General features: G+C 43.1%; 3 protein-coding genes across 4 annotated transcripts in view; all 3 read left to right on the forward strand.

Annotated features, from left to right (window-relative positions):
* The window catches only part of WDFY1 (WD repeat and FYVE domain containing 1), a 45,429-nt gene extending 31,297 nt beyond the window's left edge, over positions 1-14,132 (forward strand). The window contains exon 15 of one of the 2 annotated variants that reach the window (XR_007903540.1): positions 14,010-14,132. The gene's annotated coding sequence lies outside the window, so the exon portion shown is untranslated. The remainder of the gene's footprint in view (positions 1-14,009) is intronic. The other variant, XR_007903539.1, reaches the window with a different exon arrangement.
* Positions 917-18,104, forward strand: AP1S3 (adaptor related protein complex 1 subunit sigma 3). The gene is made up of 5 exons (XM_051781459.1): positions 917-1,010; positions 14,010-14,188; positions 15,352-15,460; positions 16,386-16,523; positions 17,453-18,104. Exons 1-5 carry the CDS (start codon positions 1,008-1,010, stop codon positions 17,486-17,488), a joined length of 465 nt encoding a protein of 154 aa, XP_051637419.1. The 5' UTR covers positions 917-1,007; the 3' UTR covers positions 17,489-18,104.
* The window catches only part of SCG2 (secretogranin II), a 55,477-nt gene continuing 37,683 nt past the window's right edge, over positions 995-18,788 (forward strand). The window contains exon 1 of the mRNA XM_051781439.1: positions 995-1,010. The gene's annotated coding sequence lies outside the window, so the exon portion shown is untranslated. The remainder of the gene's footprint in view (positions 1,011-18,788) is intronic.

Consider the following 18,788-nt stretch of genomic DNA (forward strand, 5'->3'; position numbering starts at 1 on the left):
AAGAGAGATTGTCAGTGTCCCCTAAAGTCCCCAAGCCCTTTTGGATTTCTTTCCCATTTTCACTGATGACTCAGATGCATCTAGCACTGCATCCAAGAGCAGGGCACAGCTCTTCCCTGAGCAGATGTGATCTGTATCCTGAATCCAGATACACTGTGCTTGGGACTAAATGCATGCTGTGCTGGGGGGATGTCTCTCCTTTAGATTACAAACACGGGACTTAAGCATCCTAACCCCTCTCATTTTATGCCAGTGGTCGTTTGCATCTGGATCAGACTCCTTGTACAAGCTTGAGAAGCCTTAGGCCTGGATTTTCGATTCAAGTGCTGAGTCTGTGGATGTTGCACATTCTTTTGGCACCAGCTCCTTATCAGCAAATCCCTGTCAGAGGTTACAGGGATTTGCTGATGCCTTGCCCTCTCATCCAGCTCCATCAAAAAGCACAGGGTTAGCAAATCCCAGCCCTTTAAGGTATTTAAACTATCTGAGTTTCATTTTGATGGAGATGGGATTGCTCTGGGAGATGGGCTGCAGAGCAATCGTACCTGCAGATCTACCAGTGTCTTCAGGGTATGAATGCCTGACAGGGGGTAGAGACGGTGCACCGCAAGAACTGCGTTTTTATTAATCTCGGGTGCTGTGGTGAGAAGGGTGCCATGGTGAGGAGGGTGCCCTCGGAGCGGTCCTGAACGACAAGGGGACAGCGGGCGGGGGCTCGGCACCCCCGGCCCGTCACCGCCCAGAGCCGGGCGCTGCGGGCACGGCGGTGCCGGGAGCCCCCGCTGCCCTGGCACAGGGCCGCCCAGCTGTGTCGCCCTCAGCCCAGCGCTGCCCTTCGCCCCAGGGGAGCGGGAGGAGGCGCCCGGGGAGTTCCCGTTCGGGGCATTGTGGGAAGGCGCGATGCGGCCGGGCCTCACCTGGCGCGGGGCGGGGAGGGCGGAGGGAGCGCCCGGGAGCCACCCGGGCCGGGCCGGGGCCGCGCCGGCTCCCAGCCTGCGCTCCGCACCATGGTAAGTGTCCGATCCCACCGGCTCCAGCCGCCCTCCCCGCCGCCCCCGCCTTCGCCCCCGGTGCTCCCCGGGGCCGCGGAGCCCTCGACGGGCGCGTTGTCAGGGCTCGGGGGAGGCCGGGCACACCCGGGCTGCCCCGCTTCCCTCAGCACCGGCTGCGCCGAGAGGCTGAAATGCCGTTTCCAGGCGGGTTTCCGCAAGGTTTGCACCTTTTTTTTTTGAGGAAACGAAAGTTATATATTCTGTTTTCTGTTTTCCGACCCCCGGGGTGAGCTCGGGTCACGCCGACGGTGTTTCGTGGCCAACCAGGAAAACAAGGCTGTTTTACAGGGAGGTTTCATAAAGCCTTCCTGTAACTTGAGGAGCTGAGGTTCAGGTCGGCTCCCGTGCCCGGAGAAGGATCGAATGTGGTTTCAGGTGGCTCTCTGTCTTTTGGCTGACTGGTGCAGAGAGGGTCAGTGTTGGGCAGTGGGTTTTCCTGTGACAGGATCGCTGGGAAGAGCCTTTCCTCAGGGGTATTCCCTGCGCCAGGTAAGTGGAGAGCTTGGACAGCAGCCTTGCCTCCAGGTCGGGTGCCTTTGCTCCACTGTCCGGTCTCACAGGGGTTGTAGGAATTTGACTCCAGCTCTCCATCAGGTGTCGTGCTGTGAGAGAGCGTGTGGGTCTGGTTGTGTCCCTCACCCGCTGGTCACCGGGATGGGTGACCCGGCCCCACGGCTGGGCAGTGGCAGCAGCAGCGACTTGTTTGAGCTTGGAAAGGAGGGAGGCTCTTTGACTCTCCAGTGCTGCGCTTGGCGGGGGTTTGCTGGTGTCAGTAAGGGTTTCTGTAGGTACTCTCTTATGCTAAGCGTGATGACCAATATCTTGAGAACAATGGCTGGATTTTCCCCAAGGAGGACTGCGGGCTCTCAAGCAGTGAGATGGTCAGCGATGCCTCTTAATGGAGAAGCCGTCTCACTGCTTGATAATTCAGACTTGTCTTGCACAGTTTGCCCATTGTGTGCACCTGTAATACCAGTTACTGGCAGTGCAGCCGAACAGGAGTCTCTCAACTCCTTCAGCAGAGGCCAAGTGCTGTTGTTTGTCTCTATCCTCAAAGGCAGAACTATGTTGTTTCTTCTCAGTAGTTTAGCCAGAATGCTAAATATGTGTTAGTCCACTGTATTTAGAAAGGTGTATCTGTCATTACATATGCAAATAGAATATGCACAGTAATGAATTTACAGATGGCAATGCAATCTCCACACCTTAAGTCCCTATATAGATGTAACTTTTCTAGTTACACCCTAAGACAACCCTGCATATCCAATTCCCTCTAATAAAGCTTATGTAAACAACTGGAGTTCCTATTTTGCCCTTGAAGGTCAGTAAATATGGGAGCTGATTTCAGGGAAGCTGATCTCAGAACTCTCCCTGATGCACGTACTTCACAAATGCCAGTTTTCAAAGCACTCACGATGGTCCCAGGGGAGCTCTGCTCACAATAGTGCTGCTTATTGACAATTTGGAGACTGACTGCTGTATTGGTGGTTAGAATTTTACAAGGTTGAGTGTGCATTCTTACAATTAATTTTTTTTTTCTGTGGTCATAGTGTGAACCCTTGCCGGTGTTATTACATTTAACTAGTGCTGTCAGCCTTACCCTATTCTCCCGTTGTAGATACAGTGCTAATGAAAGGATTCTTTTGTCAGGGAACCTTTACTTAAAATTCCTCTGTCATCCAGTCTCTGGGAAAGAGTTGTTAACACTGGGTTATGAGTCAAGAAATAAGGGTTTGCTGGGTTACAAACCAAGAATATAACTTACTCAGGCTCGGAAGTGACAAACTTTCAACAGGTCCTTTAAACTCTCTGTGCATTGTTTCCTCCAGTTTGGACTGACAGAATTATACTTGCAACCTTTTTTCTGTGTTTTGAGAGCAGAACGGAAGGTGCCATGTATATAATACCATGTTTTAGCAAGAGGGTTGTTTCAATTGTTTACTCTTGTATATTTCCAGGGAAGTTTCAGGGAAGAGTCTGTTTAGCAAAGCTGACTTCATTTCTTACTGAGAAAGACAGCTTTTCTGCCGAGCTGCTACTTTGGGATATGTTTTTAAAAAAAGACTTCTTAGAAAAGACTAAATTCTACTCCCTGACATGTGGGTGCAGCAGAGAAACATGTCACAAAGAATGGCTGTCTCAACAAAGTCAAAGAATGGGGAGAGAGTACAGAGAAGAAAATTATTAGTGTCCCCAAGGACATATTGCTGTAGTCTTTCATGCCTGGAAGTGTTGCAACACCTTGATCCTGCTGCTGCCTCAGTGTTATCAGTATTATTTTTGTGACAGTACATGGCTCTGCTTGCAAAGCTCTGAGTGCAGAATTGGTGCCTGCATAGTAAAGGCTCTGCTTCCCTCCTACCTGTGCTATTCATCAGTAAGGGGAGACAAATTAGTACTTGTGGGCACAATCTGAAACCCTGGAGAAAGATCAAAAGAATCCTATTGAGCACAGTGGCTCCAAAAATGTATTTGGCCCAAATAGAAAAGGAGTTGGCAAGCATTGATTCCACTTAGCAAGACATTTGATAAACAGTCACTGATCTAGAAGCTTGGATGCAAATATTAGTTGCTGTGACTGCAGCTGCTGACACCTTCCTAGTGTTTGGAAATGAACTCTCAGCTCTTCTGAATATCGACCTCACCAACAGTCTCAATGCTGTTAATTGTTAAAGTGGATCTGCAAAAGATGTTTTCATTGCTGCACAGAATTTACTATCTATAGTTCAAAGAATGACTTTTTATTTTCCACTTTTTACATTATTTTCCATTTTACAGCTGTGTGTTGGCCTAACAAAGACAATGAACTTTGCTTCTAGGCATTTAGCTCTGAAAGACAAGAGGGACAGCAGATTAGAACAGATGAGAGGAGAGAAAATGACAAATAAATTACTCTTGTTGTTCAAGGCAGTGTTGTACATGGAAAAAAAAAGTCCATGTGGTATTTCTGTGTTAATTTTTCTTGTAGTGAACTTTAGTATGATAGTAGAAAATGGCAATGGAATGGCATCTTGTTTAGACAGTCATGAGTATATGGACTTTTCTGCTTGGAAAGAGGTGACTGCAGGGGAAGTGATACAAATGCATGAAGTCATGAACACTATAAAGATTGGTTGCTACAAGAAGAGTCAGGGTACGTCCTGCAACATTTTTAGGCACTAAATGTATAATAAACAAAAGGGAATACTTTTCTACCCGGTGTAGGTGAATGTTTTTAATCCACTGCTGAGGGTGCTGTGGGTGTCCTAGTAGTTAGGCAGCTCATGGAGGGTGGGTCTACAGGTGGGTTGTCTGGATGCAGTTTCTGTCCCTGAATCCTTAAACTTGTGATTCATAGAGATAGGACTACCAGAGTGATTTTACACATGCCCTGTTTCTTATGCTGTCCCCTTCTGGAAGCTGCTTAGATCAGAGTACAGCTCAGAGGGTGATCCATAATCTGGCATTCAGTTACTCCCTGTAGGATACAGTTTTGTGGGATTTGCTAGGAAAAATGGTTTTTAGGGTTCTTAGCAGAGAATGTGTAATGTTGGACTTTCCAGTTTTGGATGTTCCTTCTCCACGTGCTCATGATCATTAGAGATTGTCTCTGTTTAATACTGGAGCCTGCTCGGGCTGGGCTGTCCGTGCAGGAATTGTGATGCATACTTTGCTGTCTCTGGGTAATAGGCCCATTTCTGGAAAGCAAAAGAAATGATTCTTTGGTTAAGTATTATTTTTTTTAATATTTTCACTCACAAGTAAAGAAATTGTAGACATGTCTCAGAGCCAGGAGTTACTAGGATGTGGAGTGCCTGGAGGGCATTGAAGAAAGCCATGGCATCTGGGATAGGCAAATGCAGGAAGAAAGCTGGAGGAGCAGTGGGCAGCTGGGTCTGTCATGAGGCAGGAAAATGCTGCCAAGCATATGGACCATGCAAAATGTTTGCTGTTTTGCCACATCTTTAATTACTTAAAAAATCCCATGCTTTATAAACGATCCCACAGACCTTCTGAAGGCATCAGTTACCTGCAAGAGCAGCAAAGGGACAAAATTATGAAAGTACTGAGGAAACTAATGCAGATAGAGCTGCTCCTCCCTGAAGTACTTGCAAGATTTTTGCTTCATCAGGCGTTTCTGTGCACCAGTATTGGTCCTTCCAGTGGTGACTAAATTAAAACAATACTACTCCTGTAAAAATAATTGTCTGTATCACATATGCTCAGCTACTAGTTACCCATTAATTCCCCTACTGTCCTATTCCTGCAGGCTGTCATCTGCATTTTCTTGGCTGCTTTGGCTGCATTCTTTCTTGAGTGGCCACCCCCAGACCTTTGCATTTCTTCAGGTGTTGCAATGTAGAGATAGAGGTGCAAGATCCAACCATGCCCAAATGGCATTTCATTTTGCAAGTAGGAATACAGCATGCAGAGGCATTGAGGTAGGATGGGAAAGTAAAATTTGCATTTGTGTTTGAAGGCAAGCTTGGCGTGTCTTTCTGGCTAGACATGTCTTTCTGGCCTGGTATGTCCTGGATGTGGATTTCTTAATATCACAGGCATAACCCCAGGTACTCTACACACCAGTGTTTTCTTCTCGTCTGTCTGAATTTATGTTGGATATCCATCTGTCTGGGAGGGCATTAAAATCCCTCTTCCCTAGCCAGTAAATGCCTGTTGTTGCCTTGCTCCTTGCCCTTAGAGCTTGGAGACAGGTTTGCTCAGATGCTTGCAGTTCTCAATGGCTTGTTAACCAGTGCAGGAACTCTGTGGTCACCGCCCTCTGCTTAGTGCCCTGTGGTGAGTGCTGGGCACAAACTGCAAAGGAATGAGAAATAGGCTCACTTTTGTTTAAAGAAAATGCAGAACTTTACTGTCTTGTGCCTTTGTCTTGCAAGTCCGTGCACTGCAGGCGAACACATGAAGTACTGGGTGAGTGCTGGTCTGCTCTGACCTCTGGAGAAGCCATGGGAAGGACTATGGGAAACTCTCACAGCAGCCACTGGGTTATGGAGATGGGGAAGGGCCAGTACCTCAGGCACTTCCTTTCCTCTGAATCTCGTGACAAGACTTGGATGAATAGCAGAATGAATTTGTGTTCCACTTTCTCAGTCTTGAGGCTAAATATGGGGCCAACATAAAGCATTTTGTGAAATCTGACCCTTCCTTCTGTAAACAGTGGTTGCATCTTTTATATTTATGCTTAGCTTAAATCCATGTTGTTTTTTTACTTTAATGAAAAAATGCCGTTTTAAAAGGGAAAATTGAGAATTTCTCTATTGAAAATGCCTGAATGAAATGCTTTAGCATTTAAAAGAAAATTATTCCTATGCTCTTTCATAGTAATTCACAAATGTGATCCGAACTCACGTGTATCTTTGGTCCTTTTGGAGCTCAGGTTTTCTGTGAACGTCTTTGTTGGGAGCTGGAGGAATGGGTGTGAGGCTCTGTTCCTGCTCCACCAGGCGTGGGAATCCCCAGGCTGAAGCACTGTCTGTCAGCTGGCTGAGGAGCCAGGGAAGCTTGTCACCTTCTGGATGTGCCTGCCCTGTCCCACAGCAAAGCTTCTAACTTTGCTTTTTGAGAGGTCAGAGTCAAGGGAAGGGCCCTGCAGTGCCTTCACTCAGCAGGGCTTTGCAAATACCTGATAAGGCGAACTGGAAATTAAACTAAAAGAGGCTGCACCTTTTACCAGAACCCATTGGATGAGATTTCAGCTCTGTTTCTTCACTAGGTGTTCAAGGAACAGACTGGAAAAATAGCTCCTTGTGACTGTGAAGTACACTGGGGTTATGGTGAATTAGGAGGAGCTCTGGTAGCTTGTTCAGCCTCTCCCCTGATCTTCTCCTCTGTGTAGTAACCTCATGAAGATTTTCACTGCCTCCCAGAAACATATAAGCAAATAAAAATTCTAAGAGCCCAGCCGGCCTAGGAGGCAGAAGGGATGTGATTATCTGGTTAAAAATTGCTCTGAATGTCTTCAAATTGTGCTGGTTTCTGTGAGGTCAGCCAGCTGCCAGCCCTGCCTCTGTCTGTCCCTGGGGGTGGCACTGAAGCTGGAGTGCCCTCTGTCTGGTTCTCACGGCTGTCCTGCCGTTCCTGGCCCGCTGTCCTATGGCAGAGCTTGAGGCAGGTTCTCTGCAAACTCCCGGCCTGGATCTGTTCTTGCTTATTGCCTGGAAACTGGAGTAACTCCACTTGCAGGAATAAAAAAGCACTGATTTAAGAAAGCCAAAAGTAACTATGCTCTGTAAAAACTGGGTGCCATTGCCTGTGCTGTCTCTCCTCTGGAAACCCGGGGTTGCCGTTGGTGGGATGGCTGGCAGCCTGTGAGGAGGAGGAGGAGGCACATGCTGTGCTGTAGGGAGGACACTGTTGAAGGAATACCACCAATTTGTGTGGAATGAGCCAAGGTTGGGAGGACTGAGATACAATGATAAGCAAGAGCAGAGCGGGAGGGAGCTTGTGGGGCACTTACAGGGCACTTATAAAGCTCCTTCAGCTTTGTTTTCTGATCCTTAGGTAGGGATCAGAAGTGAGGAGCTTCAGGGGATCTGTTTGGTTCAGAACTAGAGCTGAGCTATATTGTTTTAGATTATAGTTTAACTCAAGTGAGGCTAACAAGAAGGTTGTTATTGTCTGAATTGATACCATATGTTATAAATATCCTTTAAATGCTGGTGTGCTGGTCCATTTAAAATCTTCAGTAATAAGGGTGACTTCTGCATCAGGAAAAAGCATAAAATCAATGTGTAACTATAGTCACGTGTACCTGTAATGATCTGGCACGGCTTTTATTGCATGGACTTTGGATGTATTGTTTAGGGGAAATTGCTCAGAAATGTTCCTAATGGAGATTAAGTGAGAAAGAATCCTGTGCCAGTTAGGCAGCAACATGGTGCTTCGGGATTTCTGTGTTACTGTTTTTGTCCATGTTTTCTTTGTTCTTATTTGCTTACATCATGGAGGCTAAATGTATGTTTTAAATTTTAAAGCTGAGATCCAACAGTATTTAACAAACGTCTCTCAGCTGCTGTGAATGTTTTAGTGACAGAGTGAACAAGTAAGGAAATTAATATTTTTAATAAAGTAGTCTGTTTTGAATTTTACATATTTGCTTTAGAAGGGTCTAAAACCCCAGAGTGTGTATTAAAGGTCACTAACCAGATGGAGACTTTGTGCAACCTCAGAATACCAAAATAGCTGTACTTGAGTGTGTTAGTATTCTGCCTCATCCTGATGTGGGTAGATTGTTAATAGGTCCATAGTTGTCAGTTCAGTACATCTCTCTCAATTCACCCTGACATTCCAAACCATCTCTGTGTTCACAGTATAGCTGTTCTTTTTTTTTCTTTAAATTTCAGTATTTACTTTCCTTCTGCCAAAAAACAAACACTAAACAAAGCGAAAGCTAAAAGAAATCTACTATTCATCAAATGTTTTGGAGAAAAAAAAGTCACTTAAAAGGTGGAATACTGTGAATGTTTATACTTTTTAAAAGGAACAATTTAACGAAAGCAGGTTTTGTTCAATTTCAGATGTGATGTAAAAATAAATACTAGTAAAAAAATCTGGGCAGCTGTCTGTGCTGGGGCATAGATTCTTTCATATCAGAGAAAAGAATGAAAAATAGGAAAAGATAAGTAGAATATGAACTCAACTAGGCTAAAACAGTGCTAGAAGATCAAGCAGACTTCCAAGGAATCAGAATAAGTTCAGAGAGAACTTTATCATAAAAAGTAGCTTCCTCTGCCAGGTACAACTAGTCAGTCTGGTTTTCTCCAGGCTTCTGGCAGCAGCTGAAGGTATGGCTTTTTCATCCCACTTACCACTTTATGAGGTCCAGGAATTTTCATCCATTAGTGTGTCCTATATTGCCTGTTGCCCTACAGAAAGCTTTTAAGGAAATCTTAAGAGTTTCCACATTCTGCCAAGATGTTTTGGGATAGCGATTCCTAATTTGCAAACCTTAGTTACATGTGAATTTTAGGAATCTCTGTTTTATAAAGGTGGCTTTGGTTTTGGAGGGCTCTTAACTGAATTTGGAAGGGTTTCAGCTGGAGCAGAGTGTACCCCCAGTGCTGCCGGAGTGACAGAGCTGCCTAACCGAGCAAATCCTTGCCCAGAGAAGGCTGCTTGCTGTTTTTTCCACAGTCTTCCTCTTCTGCCTCCCCTCCCCTGAGGCTCCTTGCAGTCTTCCTGTCCTGTCCCCCCCAAGGACCTGGAGCAGCCAGATGCCACAGAACAGGTTTGAAACCGGTCAGCAAATGCAGTGCAGGTTGAATTATGGGAGGAGCAGAAGCATTTCTGGGGCACATTCTTTTCACAGTGGGGTGAATTAGAGCCTCGCTGCACACCCCTGGAGTTCACTTTGCAGGAAGAAATGTGGCATCTTTTACATGTTTACACCAAGGACAGTAAACTGGACAAATGACCCCTGTCTTCCCATGGAGTCATCTTTATTTGCTCTCCCTATGGGTGGTTTGCTGTATATGTAATAGAGTACAGGCTGGAGCCCTTTAGAGGGTTGTGCTAAATGTTGCAGTACAGATTAGGTTAAATTTAAAAACCTCTGTAAAAGCAACAAATGATCCGAGTTTGAAACCAGTGAGCCAACTGTAACGCGTTTGATCAGTCTGGAGTGTGTAATGGCCAAACACTGGGGAAGGCTGCACCAAAGGGGACCTCCAGTCCTGGCAGGGAACAGTCCAGAAGACAAGCTCGGGTGAGCTGCTTATCAGATCATGACAGCCCATTAGCTAAAGGAAGGAAAGGTCTCCCTAGGAAGGTGGAAAGAAATCAGTGTGTGTGTTAGTTTTACATACTTCTCTTCTGTTTGCTGTTCATGAACGTGCAAACCTGCATTTTGCATTTTTTATGTCTGTTCCATTTACTGGTAAATTATTTCATGTCAAAGTCTACCATTTGATTTTTTTGTAGCCCTGAAACTAAGGGTGTTAGCTTTTATCCCAGTACAGCTTTGTAGATCTCGATAAAAGAGAAGGCCCCATAACTTTCCAATCTGTCATGTAACTTAAAGTAGCAGTTGATTCAGAGATGCATGAGAACATAGAGTTCAAGTTTAGAAATCTGGTTTTAATGCTGGATTTAAAAAAAAAACCCTAATTTTTTTCCAGTAGCCTACAAATAGAAAGTGGAGTCATTTAGGCTACTTACTGACGTTTACGGAGGTCATTTCGCACAGTGCTGTAGGTGGTTGGGTCTGATTCAGTAAAACGAGCTAATAAAATTACACTCAGCTCCCAGACCAAAGCTTGTCTCCACAGACTCCACATGTGAAGGCAGCTGATGCTCTCGTAGGAACTGTACTCATCCCAACCCACTCAGTCTCGGACCTAAAAATTCCCTCTGGCATCGCCCCTGGGTCTGGTGCTTGTTAGTCACAGCCAGCACCCCCATAGGATGGTAGCAAAGGGAACCAAGCACCCTGCTTCTCAGGTATTTTGCTTGTAGAAAGTCATTTGCCTTTGTTTTCCTCTGGAGTTAGAACTTTTAATGATGAGTAAAACATTGCAATATAATCTACCTCTATTTGTAGTTTGGCTGCTGGAAACCAAGGAAAAAATCCTTAATCAACCTCCATCTTGCCATTGGCGCTATAGGAAAGCAAATATGTTTTCACAGTCAAGGAGCAAGGAACAGATGAGCTGTTAGATCTGTGTTTGTGCAGTACTTCAACATTTCCAGGTTTATTGATGCATCAGAATCTTTGCAGTGGGCTGTAATGAACAGAGCCATGAGAGTGAGGAATGTGTTATGTCATGTCAGTGTGACTGGGCAGAGCAAAGCTGAACTGAATGAAACAGTTGGATGCTTATGCTTACAGGAATGAAGCTATTTAACCTCTTGAGAATGTAATATTATTACAACTCCTAGAGAGTTAACCCAGATTGAAGGGGTTTTAGAATTTAGAAAAAGGAAGAAGAACCAAAAGAGGAGAAAACCCCCCCACAATATTTTCTCTTCTAAGCATCTGCAGCTTTGTAATGTGTTGTTTTGTTACAGTAATTCTCAGCTGGGCAGTCATATCTACCTTGTTATTATGCAGACTGTGAAATTAGAATTGTACTACAGTAGAGGCTCTACCAATTTTCTAGCTGCATATATTTCTGTAAAAATTACCATATGATGTATGCAGTTATATTCTGCATATGAAACAGTGTGATTTTGGAGCTTGTGTACGAATCTTGGTGCATTTAGGAGCATTAATAGATCTTTTCTGATTGCAAAGAATGTTGCCTCTGATCATGAAAGTGGTGGTGAGACATCAACTGCATTCTTAGAAGAACCAATGGAATTCTCAAAGCAGTTTTAAGTGAAGAGCATCGCACTTTGCTATGGGTGAAGCATAACATCCTGAAGTAACTAATCAGCAAAAAATAATGGTAGTATTCACAGTGATTCCCTGGTTTGTTGGTATTTATTTAACCTTTTAGAAGCATAAGGTTGCTCTCCTGGAGATATACATGTATTACTTGCAGGCACTCAGATTTAAGGTCTGTGGGGTCCAACAACTGAGGGTCCAACAAGTAAACCAGAATATCCTTTCATTTTCTTTCCCTGTTAAAGCACTGCAGGCAAATACATTTCTTCCTGAAGATGTCTCAAATCTCACAGTCTTATGCTGAACATACTGTCAGCTTTTGATAGGGTTTCACTGACTAATTCCCTGGCATTTTCAGTCAAAACTGATCATCCTCTCCGATCTGATGATTCACCATATCTTTAGAAATTTGTTTATCAAATAGCTGCTACCTGTACCCGATGGCTTTTAGAAGGACTCCTGCTGACCTGCTGCTCATATCTGTATAACCTGTGCTCAGCTTTTCAAAACATATTCATCTTTACAAGGGCTTTGGAGTTAATGTGCTGTGCAGAATAGCCTTTCATTCATCCAGCTCCTCTCAGTGGACAAGTGTATGGACAGTAAGTGCTGTCCCTACATGTTCTGGGAGGGGGTAACCCTGGCAGCTGGAATACTACCATGTCAAACCCAGTTGGTAATATAAGCAGAGAAAGGCAGAAACATGGTGCTTTGCTCTTCACTGTAATCAGGGTGTGTGTACTGCCAGCAGCATACTTTTTATTTGCAAGCTCGTCTGGAGGGTATTTTAGGACTCAACACAAGGCAGCTACAAAATCCTTGTAATTTTATCAAGCACATTAGACTAGTGATAGCGAGAGCCTTTTTTCCAGCAGTAGATGCTGCCACAGACACATGAATAAAGCAGTCCTCCTTTCCCTAAAACAATCCTATATTTGAAGTCTTTCTCAATATCTTTCTCTTATCTTTGGATTACTCAATAACTATGCAACTCAATAGCTAGAGAATGGTTCTGAATTATGAATGAATGCTTTGTTTAAAATCCAGTAGCTTTTTCTTTTTTTTCTATTTTGCAGAAGCTTCTCTGGTACACTTCTCTGCTCAGACTTTACCAGAGCGTGGAGTGATTTTATCTTTACAGAAATTTGCATTGTAATCTTGATAGTGATTGTGAACATTAACTTTATAAACCTCACTGGGGAAATGGAGTGATGAAGTATAGGTACAGTTATAACCTGGAATAGAAAACAAGAAGCAGAAGGGAGTAGGGTGTAGATTGAAAAACTAAAGGGAAGGGTAAGGTTAGGCTAATGGGAATGGGGTTGTGGTAAGGGATCTCCCAGATCTTCTGTTGGGACTTTGCAAGGATTGGGAGCAAGTGAGGAAAGCAAGGCTCCTGTGCTTCTCCCTGGTCCTCCTGGGATCCAGGGAAGCCATCAGTCACTGCACAGACAAGCAGCAGTGCACCTGTCATCATGCACATGGATGTGACCACAGTTAGACATCCTTCCTGCACATCCCTGGCCTCCAGGCATTGGTACTGGTGAGAACAGCAATGGGGGTGCCTGTCAAGAACAGGGCAGTTCACAGTGTCTTCAGCCATTGAAAACATCTCTATCCCCCCTAGGTGGGTTTGTGGAGTTGTTTTCCATTTAGCAGAGGATGTTCTGTTGAGAAGGATGTCCTCCTCAAATAGATGCCCTGCATTCTTAACACCATTTCTGCACTCTGAGTAAATGGCTTATTGTACTGCTCACATACACTAGGGTCAGTTATTTTAACCTGCTAATAGAAGTATTTGTATAAATGTGAATTGATACTTTTCTCCCAAAGCCCCACTGGCATTTAAAAGCTGGCTCTTGTGTATTTCAGTAATACTGCTTATGCTAAGCATGAAAAAATCATGAGTCAAACCCTATAAAATTATGACTAGCTTTAAACTGGAGATTTTAGAACAGCGTAGATATTATACTTTACTTAATATAATATATCCCTGCTCAGTGAGGTCTGTCCATCATCACAATTGTCTGTGTTTCATAGTCTGCTGATTTCTTTAGTAAAACTAGTCAAGCCTCCTTTCCAAAGTTCTTCTGCCCTTTATTGCCTCTTCTAGGAACCTGCTGCTTTGTTTGTGACCTGAAATATCAGAATTGTTAGTGATTACGATTACTGTCTCGGTATTCATATTTCTAGTCTTCTGCCACACTGATCTTGATTTCCCTAGCCCTGTTGTGGATAAGTCTTTATTCCCTTCACTGAGGTATCTGATCTTGCTGGAGGAGGGGGTGGTGCCCTCTTCTCACCACTGCAAAGTGGTGATGCTCCTCCTGTTCCCCAGGGCAGAGACAGAAAAGGAATCAAAGCTACTGTTTGCACAAGGTAAGGAAGGATGGGTAGGAGAGGATGCAAAGGGTTTGGCCTAGGGAAGAGGTCCCACAGGGAGGGGAGGGCTGCCTGGGGAAAAAACAGGAGAGAGGAGGGATCTTTCCCGTGGACCTTACTGACATCATGCCCAAACATCACACCAAGACTGGAGATGCGTGGCCAGGACTCAAGATTTCTGGCAATGGGCAGAGGACTGTTCTTCTCTGGCCATGGCCCTGGTGTTAACCATGTTGCTTTGTTTACTCTAGATACACTTTATACTGCTGTTCAGTCGGCAGGGGAAGTTAAGGCTTCAGAAATGGTACACGACGCTACCTGATAAAGAGAAGAAAAAGATCATTCGAGAAATTGTTCAGATTATTTTGTCTCGCAATCAAAAAACAAGTAGTTTCGTTGACTGGAAAGACCTCAAGCTTGTTTACAAAAGGTGTGAGTAATTTTATAAGAACGTATAATTATTATTCATCTGAATAACACATACTAGAAGAGAAGAGTAAAGGCTCACTTCAAGAAAAGCAGCAAACAACACTCTTAGTGCTAGGCTCAGTTAGGAGCCTGCCATCTGTGTATAACAATGCAGTGTCCCTGGACAAACCAGCAGGGTAAATTGTGGGGTGCAAAATGCTTGTACAATTTGTCAAATGAGAAAAATGGGAGTAGTCTAAAAAGTATTGGTGGTTAGAAGGCTCTAGACTTCACTGTGCCTTCTAATTCAACAAGGTAGCCTGCTGGGATGTGTGCTGGGCTTTATCAGGCTCTTTGGGGGGCTGCAAGAACTGTTCTGAGGTACTTCCAACATTTTGCCAAATTTTGTCTTTGAAATATTTGTTGCTCTGGAAAGTGTTAATTCCCATTTCCTTTTCCAAAGAAGTCACTGGTTCCCAGTTACACAATACCTAACATTTACTCCCTGTTCATTCTTCTAAAGTTGTAGCAAACAAAAGTAGCCTTAAGGTGTAGCTGGACAAATTAAGCAACATCTCCCATTTAGCAAAAATTGAGTTCCATGCAGTGAAAGGAGGGGTATAGACATCTGATCAGCTGCTCTGAGCCAGCCAGAGCACCAGCGAACTGAGGTGGATCGTTCTTGCATCTTAGGTTGGTTTAAACATAAAAGTTTTGCTGCAAGTTAGTTGTGAAGGTTGTTTGGTCTAAGCAGTTTCATGCATTCTGGCCCTCTGTCATTTGATAGCCAGCAGGCTTACTGAGATGTGACTCCTTTCACCTTTATTTTTGCCTTTTTTAATTAGGAGGAGTAGCTTGTCCTGCAGTTTAATTAACCCCACTTACTATAGTGCTATTACAGCAGGTGAGAGAGACCTGAAAGTACTACTGATTTATTGTTTATTTTATCCCAACCAGTGTTGGAGGTATCCCACTTTACCAAGGGTGGAGTTTGTTGGTCTCACTAAAATTTGTTTAAATTCTCTGATCTTTCAAAGTGTTTTCTGGGATACTATAAGAATGAAAGGAAATGTTTATTTTAGAGACTAGATAGGAATTAACTGTCATACGAGTAACTACTAAGAGACAAGCAGAGCACTGAGGTCCCAGCTATTCACTCTCATGTTTTTGCCTCTGTTTCCCCAGGTATGCCAGTTTGTATTTCTGCTGTGCAATAGAAGACCAGGATAATGAGCTCCTGACACTAGAGGTTGTTCATCGATACGTAGAGCTCCTGGACAAATACTTTGGAAACGTAGGTTTCACTTTCTCCCATGAACTCATTCCTGTGTCTGATAAACAAAGCTAGGTGAAGCTCATTTACTTCACATTTCCATCTGCAGTACTTGCCCTGCAGGCTTTCTCAATCCAGAGTGAAATTCATTATTAGAGTTATTTATAAAATAGTGCTGAAACAATCATAAGATTGTTTTTCCATCCTTTCTTCCCCCTCCTCCCCCCCCAAAATTAATCTTGATACTTAGTATGTCTGTCTTGGAATAGAATTTGAAGAGAAAGCTTGAGGAAAATTACTTTTAAAAAAACCCCTGGGGTAAAGTACTTTAATTCTCCCTCCTGATGTCTTCAGATATACTGGTTTTGTTTGCTTCATAATACTGCATAACACTTAAGGACACAGAACGAGGAAAAATATAAACTGGGTGTGTTTTCAAAGAAAAGACCTGAAGAAGGTCCAAGTAAGTCTTTTAGTAAGTCTTTGAAGACTACAAGAGACCCATCTTTTCTGTGAATATTTTTGAAACTATCCTGACTACCTTAATTCATCTCATTTCAGTCAGTGTGCCATGACTCGTGTCTGTACCACCTCAAAACACAACAGTGTTTGGTGGCTGTCACTAGGCAGGGAATTTGTCTTTCTCAGTAAAACCCATATTGCAAGGGCTATGTAGGACCTGTGATAAGGTTAGTAGGCTAGGAAGTCTACTTTGTTCTCTGAGAGCCAGTATGGATTTAATAATAAGTGGAATGTCTTTGCTGTAAGTCTGTTTATATGAAGAGGCTTCAACATTACATAACATGCAGTTTCTTTCTTCACCCTGGTACCTGCAACAAGAGTGCATATGTTGAGTATATTTGATTAACCCAACAACTTCTGACCCAGGAGTGCTTATAATGTTGTAAAAGTGGTTTAAATGTGATATGTCCTTTTTTTCTGGCAGGTGTGTGAGCTGGATATTATCTTTAATTTTGAAAAAGCTTATTTTATTCTTGATGAGTTTATAATTGGTGGAGAAGTACAAGAAACTTCAAAGAAGACCGCAGTGAAAGCCATAGAAGACTGTGACATGTTGCAGGAGGTAAGGCAGAGGAAGACAAAAGGCAAACACATCATCTTCCTTGTTTGACAGGAGCTGAAAACACAGCTAAGCACTTCTGTTATTTAATTATCCAAGTGTGTCTTGCATTCAGTTTCAACAGGTACAACAGTGCAGTTACATAAGCTTTCAGTTCAACCCTCTTGGAATCATCTGGAGACTATATATGGCTGTTGCTCTCTTGCAGTTTAACTGCTAGAATTTCACAGATAGTGTATTAAGAAATAGTTTAAGATGCATCAAAGATATTTCTATAAGATCATATTTTAAGATTATATTTTATGTATAGATACGTATATATAAATATGGAAAAATCTCTTGTGTTTCACTAGTACATTGGAAACAGATGACGTACTATTAACATTTAAAATTGGAAAGAGCATGTGCTGGCAAACTCCACTTCCATTCAGAAGCACCTGTGTAGTTCTGCCAGGCACAGATATGTAACCTTTATTCAGAACCCTGCAGAGAATTCAGGAATTCTCTGGTGTTGTGCCGGGAATGGCAAAAGCAGTTGCGTGGGATGGATTTATTTCATTTTTAACTCGATAGTGAAGGATCCATCCTAATTCTGAAGGAAGCAGCACATGGGTAGAAGTAGCTCGGGACACTTTGTGAGTTGAGCAGCTTTCCCAGTGGTCTGTCATGTGCACGTGGAACTCAGCCAGCTGTGTACAGAGGCCACTCGGCACAATGAGTTTAGCCACAGCTGGGGTATGTCATGATTTGAGGATCAGATTCTAAACCACTCTGTTACATGTTTTTAAAGCAGAATTATTTCTACATTTTAATTAATCTGATCTAATTCCATGTAAAACTACAACTGTCCTCAAGGAGGACAAGAGGTTTTGTATGAATATTACTGTACCACTCCATAATGCATCAGTTCTTTCTTCTATTTTTTTTTCTAGACAGTGGAAGAATACATGAACAAGCCTGCATTTTAATGTTAAACTACCTGGAGAGAAAACTGCTGTATGCACCTCTACAATGCACTTCCTGAAATTGCTTCCCAAAGTGCCAGATTCTCAGAAATACCAAAAACCAATAACTGAAGGGGTTTGTTTGTATAATGGTGAAGATGAAGGTCAGCTGATGTAGCAAAGGGTTTAACAGTTCTGTACTTTGCATTACTCTGCATATGAGTTTCCCAGAGTTGTTATTACCCTGGGTGTAGTTTTCTCTTTTCCTTGCTGGACTGAACTCTTGTTTTTTACCATGTCTTTTAGCTACAGATTTTGTCATCATAAAATGCTACTCTGACAGTACTTTGAAGAGATATTTTTACCAGTTTTGGTTCACTGCTGACTGTATGACTCTACTTTTGTACAAATGTCCATTATTTTGAATGTAAGGATTATTCTCTCTAATAATAATTTTTTTTCTAAAAGCCAAATTGTTGTGGGCCCTGATTTCATAAGCTTTTTGTGCCAAGATTAACCCATCTAGCATAAGAAGAAATATGCATCTCTTTGGGCCAGCCCACTTCTTTCACGATCTTCCCTCTCTTTTCTGCTCTAGTCTGCTAATAAGACTGCTCCAACTGCTACTAGAGTGCACTCCATGCCTCCATTTGATCTGGAAGACTGTTCTGACTGGAGGTAGGCTTCTCCTAGGTTTAATGAATCCTTTCTGCTGCTGCATGTGGATGGCCTGTCTCTGTCTTCCTCCTCATTTTCCTATCCCCTTCCTAGATCCCCTGGACCTGTGCAAAGGCTCCAAACTTTGGAAGTGTGCAGCTTGAGAGCAGGAGATAACCTGAAGAGGAAAAAATTAGTCTTTGGGATTTTAGCATGAAGATAATCTCATATATTGTTTGGTATCCACCAAAACCCATATTTCCCTTTAAAATTTTCCAGTCTCAAATTCACACACCTCTTGGGATGATCAGCTTTCAAGTAGTTGAACATGGCCCATTTTTGTGAAGATTGGACAATTAAAACAGTTTTTTTTAACTTTGCAAGCTGCAAAAAGGGTAAAATAGAAGAGTCAGCTGGGCTGTGTCTCTTACTGTATCTTAAAACATTGTAGCTGTGTATGTGTGGAACCGGCTGTGTTAACATAACTGTCTTTCAGTGCAATTTGGACCCTGTAAATTGATTGAACTGGCTTCCTTGGAGAGAGAATTTCCTCCTTTAACAGAATTCAAAGCTCAGGGAAATTCTCTTTATTAGCCCATAACTCACAGCTAGATGTTTTGTCTCTGTCAAATCATAAAATTATCCTGTACAAAAATTAGGCACGTTA

Source organism: Manacus candei, unplaced genomic scaffold, assembly GCF_025592945.1.
Source record: "Manacus candei isolate 608988 ecotype Guabito, Panama unplaced genomic scaffold, ASM2559294v1 h1tg000015l, whole genome shotgun sequence".
Lineage (NCBI taxonomy): Eukaryota > Metazoa > Chordata > Aves > Passeriformes > Pipridae > Manacus > Manacus candei.

Coding starts and splice junctions, on each gene's coding strand:
- AP1S3 (XM_051781459.1), top strand. Junction 15,461..16,385: donor TGGACAAATACTTTGGAAAC/GTAGGTTTCACT, acceptor TTTTTCTGGCAG/GTGTGTGAGCTGGATATTAT. Junction 16,524..17,452: donor ACTGTGACATGTTGCAGGAG/GTAAGGCAGAGG, acceptor TTTTTTTTCTAG/ACAGTGGAAGAATACATGAA.